The sequence below is a fragment of the Calidris pugnax genome, unplaced genomic scaffold (genome assembly GCF_001431845.1).
Source record: "Calidris pugnax isolate Ruff unplaced genomic scaffold, ASM143184v1 scaffold32, whole genome shotgun sequence".
Lineage (NCBI taxonomy): Eukaryota > Metazoa > Chordata > Aves > Charadriiformes > Scolopacidae > Calidris > Calidris pugnax.
The window spans coordinates 5277421-5285235 of NW_015090783.1; the positions used below are offsets into that span (position 1 = coordinate 5277421).

General features: G+C 36.1%; 1 protein-coding gene across 7 annotated transcripts in view; it reads left to right on the forward strand.

Moving 5' to 3' along the window:
* Positions 1 to 7210, forward strand: part of SFSWAP (splicing factor, suppressor of white-apricot family) — a 49776-nt gene extending 42566 nt beyond the window's left edge. For all 7 annotated transcript variants that reach the window (XM_014962785.1, XM_014962794.1, XM_014962803.1 and 4 more), the window contains 4 exons: positions 863 to 988; positions 3634 to 3804; positions 4385 to 4457; positions 6787 to 7210. In XM_014962785.1, the coding sequence (XP_014818271.1) occupies positions 863 to 988; positions 3634 to 3804; positions 4385 to 4457; positions 6787 to 6852 (436 nt within the window). In that variant the 3' untranslated portion in view covers positions 6853 to 7210. The remainder of the gene's footprint in view (positions 1 to 862; positions 989 to 3633; positions 3805 to 4384; positions 4458 to 6786) is intronic.
* The last annotated feature ends 605 nt before the right edge of the window (positions 7211 to 7815 follow it).

The window sequence follows — 7815 nt, forward strand, 5'->3', positions numbered from 1 at the left end:
TTTTTTTTTTTTTTCCCCAAGCTGGGTCCATGAATTGCCCCCTTCTCCATCTTGCCCCTCCCCTCCCCATCTCAGGACTTTTCTCATTTCATTTATTTTGTTATTACAAAATACCCAGGTTTTGCTTGCACATCCACTTAATTCCAAATCACAGAGAAAAAGAGTTAAGCTCTTAAGTTGATCTCTGATCTTAACTGGGCATGCTTTCTTTTTTCCCCTCTTGATCTCTTTCTCACTTTTCTAGGAAAAATATCTCAAGTTGAAGTGCTAGTGCCAAACAACACCGATCGTGAGTTGTTGGTCACTTGCACAGGTGAAAATGTTGGCTGTGCTAGGATTATTCAGCAGCATCAGGGACAAAATTTCCTGGACTTGTCAGTGTTGGAGACACGCTGAAAACAAAACCTTGTCTTTATCTCTGTGTTGCAGCAGTTCTAAAACCATACCACTAATTTGAAAAGACGAGGTCAGGCCTGACAATGCCAGGCTTCGAGCCAAATTGGACTCCTGCATATCAATGTTAGTAAACTCTGTTGTCACAAAAGGTGACTGGACTAAAGTAAAAGTTTCTCGCCTGCTAATACTGAAGATGACATTATCACAGAATACCAAAAAATAATTGCTTTCCCCTTCACCCCCTGTTGGGAGTGAAAAGCAATGCATAATTACATCCTAAATGTCTTGGATAGGTAAGAAATTTTTATGCAGCTGACAAATCTTGGAGACTAAACACTCCATGTTGGTATAAAATAAGCATTTGAAAGGTGTCATATTTGCGTTTGGTGACAGCACAATTCCACTGAAAGAAAAGTAATGAAATAAGTAACAAAAAGCAAACCTTTTGATGTTTTTTCCTGCTCAGGTCACGATCAAGGTCACCTAGGAGAAGGGCTCACACACCAGAGAGGAGGAGAGATGAAAGGAGTGTTCCAACAGCTTATCGCATTAGTAATAGTCCTGGAAATAGTAGGAAACGCCCACGTTCCAAGTAAGTATACCCTGGCCTGGGGAAGGGAGTGTCAGACATCACCTGAGGTGTTGTGTACTGCCTAGGTATGTTCCAGAGTTTTATTTTAACAGACAAATACTTCTGTGAAGAAAAAAATAATAATAGAAGTACTCGTTCTTCTTCCCCCATTCTTGCATATGTTTGAACACTGAATGTGCAACCAAATCAGTGAACATTAATATGCTACTATCTACCAACTGTGAGAGTTAAGATTTTATTTGGACTTTTGTATTCCCTTCTTGTTGAGACATTCTCTCATGCTCTGCTTGTGCACGTATTGTGCAGGTATTATGTTACTTCTACTGGTACTGTTTGACATTCATACCTGCACAAATAAGGGGAAACTCCAGTTTGGCAAATGGTATGCTTTACATTTAGCAGTTATTTTACTGGCAGAGTGAAATGTGAAATATGAATCAAGGTGCCTTTTTTTCAAGCATGTTGCATATAGTCTTTCTGGGCCTCTTATAATCAAAATGGTGTACCAACCAGTATTTCAGCTTGCCAGTTGCAGAAGAACATCTGCAAAGCATGTGCCCAGAAGGCTTTGAAATACTTTGTGTCTATTGTTTTGTGGCATCTTGTGTCTTCAACACGCAAGGAAGTGAAAATTTTTCATGCTTGTATATGTACACCTAAAATATACACAAAACCCAACACGCTGAAGTAGTTAAACTGAGTATACAGAATTCTTCCCTCTTCATTGGTGAAGATTTAGTCTTTAACCTGTTATATCTGTATCTCTTGTGGAATAAGAAGCAGAGAGATCACTTTCAACTTTATTTAAAAATTTCTGTTGTTTCATAAGATAACTTTCCATCTCTTGACAGCCTCTAATTAATTGATGTGTGGTGTATATATAATTGAGAACTTCATCAGTATACTTCAACTGATTCAGTTTTGCGTGTTCATCAACTCGAGATAATAGAGGCTTCTGTGGAATTCAGCATGCAAATTTGGTTAAGCAGAAAAGATAGGGAAGCTTAATTTTTTTTTTTTTTTTTTTTTGTATAAACAGGAGATTTTTTTCACAGCCCTGTGCTATCTTTAATGCAGTGTTGGTGTGTCTGCTGGTTGACCATTCAGCATTTTAAGCCATAAATTATTTTTAGAGTGGTGCCACTTCCAAGTGGTAAATTACAATGACAATTGTGAAACAAACTATAGATTCCTCTTTAAACAATACTGTTTATATAGGTGGAAATTGTAAACTTTCATTTGGCCTCAAACAAGAAAATGGAACTAAGTACTTTTCATCAGGGCCTGTTGCAACAGGACAAGGGTTAGTGGTTTTAAAGTAAAAGAGGGTAGATTTAGACTAGATATAAGGAAGACATTTCTTACACTGAGGGTGGTGAAACACAGTAGAGCTGTGGGGTTTTTCTTCTGCCACTTAATGATTATTTATGCAAGAAAAGTGTAAGGAGGTTTTTCAACTTTAAATCTTGAAGGTTAAATTCTATGTAAAAGTCAGATATTTTTATGATAAATTCTAAACATCAGGGGTGCACAGTATTTATATGGGAATTCAATATGTTACAGCATAACTGCTTTTAAAAAAACAAATTCCTAAGAAAATCAAAATAAAGGAACCAATAATGTGATATGTAAAATATGGCTCTAAGTTTTACAGTGTTTTAAGATGTTCTAGAAGCTTCAACAACATTCTTCTGAATAGACTTCTAGCCGTGCATGCTAGAGAGAGATGCCTACAACAAGGTATTGCCTAACTCTAAGGCATTACTCTACTAATTCCAATTACAGTAATATCAATACTGGTATGTAAATCATACAGACATAAATTCATAACCATGTATAAAGATTTTGATAGTTCCGTCTCTAGTATATTACTAATTGAATTCTCTTTGAGCTTAATATTGCATATGAGGTGGCTACCTCTGTTTTCCCCTTTTGTCAATAATCATCAGGTGTCTGTAAGTCCTCAGAGTGACAAATGTTTGTATATCTAACTTCCAAGTCATAAACAGTTTGCACTTAAAAGGTGTTGCTAGGTCTAGGTTTGTTTAAGTGGCAAACAAGAGCTTGTTTATAATTTTGAGCCTGCGGTGTTTGTTGCATTATGGATTGGATCACAAGGAAAGGGATAATTTCTTTTAAAAAGCAAGCAAACAAAGCATGGATTTGCCTTGTAGATCTTTTGCATAGCTATGATTCCATGGTTTGTTCGTTTATGAGCTAGGAAAATTGGAAGGAATAGAAACTGTTACATTTCTCATTGTGTTCTATGTGTCTGGTGATGTTTGGGAAGAAACATACCTCTAGCAAATTTATTCCTCAAATCTCCATCAAAAGGCTTTTCATTGTCAACCTCCAAACTATCAAAAATGGTCAGTAATTCCTGTGTACCTGTGAAGCAGCATTCCAAGTGAGAACCTCAGATACTAGTAGTTGCCTAATGTAATATGCTGAAAACAGCTTCTGAGAAAGTATATTGCACAACCATAGAAGTGCAGTATTGGGGTAAGACTCTAATGCTTGCTGATTGCATGGAAAGTATCTTGTGGAGAGGGCTATGGAAGCTTTTAGAAGTGTGAAAAGTAACTTCAACTGAGCTAGTGTAATTTTGCTTTAAATATCCTTAAATAAAATACTTTCTTTTGTAGAAGTCCCCATGAAAAGAAGAAGAAGAGGCGGTCTAGATCACGTACCAAGTCCAAAGCTAGGTCTCCTTCACCATCCATGTCACCAGGCAAACCATCCACACACAAAAATTCTGTACATTCAACTAGTGTCTCTCCTGTGGAGAGCAGGGAATCCAGCCAGGAACGCTCCAGGTAATATGTCTTGTTACTGTAACACTGCAGTGCTCATGTCTCGTGACTGTGAGTGTGTCCTGACTTGAACGGTGAGGAGCTCTGTGTGTAAATAATGTGTGCTTAATAAAAGTAGAAGACACTGGGAGGACAGCACTATGTCTAAGGAGGATATGGGATCTCTGTTGTCTACTGGAGTAAGCATCTCGACATACTCTTACAGTAAAACTGGTGCAGAAAATTCTGCAGCCTCATACTAAGTTAGAAATTGGAAACTCTCAATAAATGGAATAACTCTTTGAAGTAGAATTTTAATAGAGTGGTTTGAATTGTAATGTCCGTGTAGGATTTGTAATTAAATTATTTCTACAGAATATAGAACAGTCCTGTTAAAAATTCCTGGTCTGTTGCTCAGATTTCTTTGTATCAGTTGTATGAGTGACTCTTCTGACTGTGACTTATCACAGCTTCGAGTTGAATGAGGGAACTGTTGACTAACGTAGGAGAGACTTGTACGATAAACCTCAAAATCGTGAGGGTGAGTGAAATGCATTTTGAAAACATTGACTATAAATTTCTAATTCTAATTTTACTTTTTTAGGGGAGTTTCTCAGGAAAAAGATGGCCAAATCTCTTCAGCAATTGTGTCTTCAGTGCAGAGTAAAATCACTCAGGTACAAATAAACAAATTCAGAGTATGTTGCCTAATTAAATGTGTCCATCATATCATTTTCTTCTCTCACTACCTTGTACAATTCTGAGCTTTGCATATGATACAGAGACATGTTCATTGTCATTCTTAATCTGTTTGCTTACGAGAAAACCAATTTTGTTGCTTCTCTAGCCACTGTCCTTTCAAGTTTAATCAAGCCTCTAAAGACCAAGCTAAATTCATTATGCTGCAGTATATGCACTGTTAAGATATGAAAGTCCACATTATGCTACAACACCCCAGTTCCCAATAGCAGGTATTACTGAGAGCCCATTGTACCGTGTAGTGCTCTTGACGAGTTTTGTGGAAGAAAAAAGGAAGGAGAAATACCTTGGCAAAGGCTAAGTTTATAGCGTGGGCATTACAGAGCAAATATGTCCCCTTGCAGTCTGAAATAAGTGTGTACTTTGCATTGAGCAGTGTCTTCAGCTCACTTATCTTACCCTTGTTACTGTTTATGTCTTTGAACTATTGTTGTGATTTTGTTGATATATTCAAGTTTGCTGCAAATCATGGCACATCAGGTGTGTGCCTCTATGCTGTGCAGTAATTGAAATGCATTCAGCTTCTCTAATGCAGTTTTAAGATACCCAACTTCCGTCAAAATAATTCCATTCCTTCTTTAAAACCTACTGCATGGTATCACTCTTTAAAATTTTTAATTTCACTCATCCTCTTAGAGTCTTCATACATATTTAACTTTCTTTCAATTGAATATGCCAAGTTTAGAGGAGAAAAGCTCTTAATTATGCTTTGGAAAATTTACAGTATAAAATCAGAATTACTTTTTATATTCTCATTTTTTTCAGTGGCTAGATTATTCTTTCAATAGATGAATATCGCTCAAAGTTTTAGTTCCACTAGGGAAATAGAGGTAGTTGGGATTAATACTAGTAGACTAGCACCTTATGGACCATCTTTGATCAGTTGTCAATGAGAAACTGAAAACAAAAATATTGAGGAAAATAGAAAATGGCAAGTATAGACACTAGAGACAGAAAACGGAGTACTAACGCCATAGCACTTCTTAGGCTACCAAACAAAGGCATGGAAATTCCTGGTATGAGAAATAAGAGATGAACTACATCATGGTTTTCAAAGTAGAGTAAACATCATGCCCTTTGGAAGCATTAACACTTCAAACAAAGGTAATAGGTTCATGCATTTCGTGGGTTAAATATTCTTTATGGCATAGCATTTGCTAGTTTAATATTAGTCTGCTTGCTTGAAGCGCAGCTGTGAGAGGAAAGATTACATTAAAATATAGTTCTTAGTTACTATTTGCAAAAAGTAAAAAAGAGAAAGGAAATTTTTGTGAATCTGCAAAATATTTTCCAACATAGATTACTTCATCATCTTTTTGTCTTTAAGGGCCCAAAGAAATGTAATTTACCTAATTATTAGTAAGATTATTTTACTGCCAGTGTGCTGGCTGACCCTGGCCAATTCAGTATCTTCTCATTCAGATCCTTCCATCTGTAAAGTAGGATAATGATGCTGAATTCTCCTATGAAGTGTTTTGAGAGCTTCAGATGAAAAGTGCTTTAAAAAACTGAAGGATTTTAATTCATTTATATTACATTTATGAAGAAATGTTTGAAGTAACTTTAATTCATTACTGATACACAATTTTATTTTGTGATCACTTTTTGCAACCCAATTATTCATTGCCGTTTACATGAAATTTCATTCACTTATGTAATGCTGTTCCCACTGGATACTCAGACAATACTGGGAATTGCTCTTTGGTTTCACAGCAGTCTTAATGTTTCAGTCACTCTGTCATATGTGATAATACCACTGCAATGTAAATTTTCAGTTCAGGTTTACAAAGCAAACAAAAAAGTTTTCTGTCATAGAATAATTGTTAGCATTCTTTTCTCACCAGCTCTCTCTCGTTTTTCTTTTTTCTTTCTTTTTATTTCTTCAACCTTCAGTGGTTAGTAGCTGTGTGTTCATTACAGTTTCTGTGAAGGTTCAGTCATAGTTTCTTTCCATTTCAGTTGATGCGATTTCTGTGTTTTGTTGTATAGAAATTGCTCTAAATATTTATGCGGAGCACCTTGTGGTATTGTAGTAAAAACAGACTTCAGCTGCTGTCATAGGAACTTTCTCCAAATTATTTCACTCATTTAGCCCAGGGACTGTTAGTTATCTGATGATCATCCGTCTGAGTGGTCTGTGTGACTTGGAGCATAAGCTCACCCTGTCGTGCAGGTTTTTGCAATCACGTGCTTTAGCTTTATTCAAAGCCCAGACATGTCTGATCATTTTCCTTCTATTTTCTACAGGATCTTATGGCCAAAGTGAGAGCAATGCTTGCAGCTTCCAAAAACATACAAACTAGTGCCTCCTGAGACCTGTTGAACTGACCATCAAGAAATTGTGTGAAAAAGAACAATATTAAAAAAAACTGCCTCATCTCAAATGTACAGCTGAGCTTAGCTCACTTGTTTCACAACTCGTCTAATATTACCAGAACTCGAGGAGCTAAAACCTATCTTTGTGTACAGAAGCGTCTCCTTGAAATTTCATTAAACTTTTTCAGCCAGAATATCTTTGGAAAGTTTTTGGTTTTTGTAAATTGATTTTTTGACTAATTCTTCAGTAACATTTTATGATCAGCGGTCTATATGTGTATATTTGTAAATACCATGTTTCTGTGAAAGAAGTATTACACAATAATAAAGAAGGAAACATCTTTCATTAGCTAAAGTTTTTGTGGTGTCCTTAATTGTTTGCAGTTGACTTTTGTTACAAATTAATTTCCTTTTTCTTTAGTACTTTCTACTTCGTAAAATTACAACTGTATAGCCTGTTTGACTTCCTTCAGCTGAGAAGTACTTTTTATCTTCCTTCATGCACAGAACAATTTAAGAAGAGTGCTTGTTTGCTTGGATGTTAGCAGTGGGCAGTTTTTGGACAAGGGGCATGATTTCATGTCCATCATTTAGAAAGATCTTTCAGCCTCCAGTTGAGGAGTTGACTCTTTGAAGTCAATAACTAATGGTCAGTGGCCCCTTTGTCTTATTGTGCCTTATTCTCTCTAGTTAGCTACAGAAAAGAGAGCATACGTTTGTGGTCATTAACAGGCTTACTTTACAGAAACCCAGCATTCTTCTGATTCAACGTCTTTCATACAGTTGAGGAAGGTGCTTTCTAACTTAACGTTTTACTGTTATGTACCAGCTAACACTTTCCAGAAAGATTGTGGCCTCAGTATAAATGCACATTTGTTTATTATGCGTTCTTTGTTGTACACCAAGATTATTGAATTTTTTAATTTAAGTATTCTTAAAATTATTACAAAAAAGCGTGTA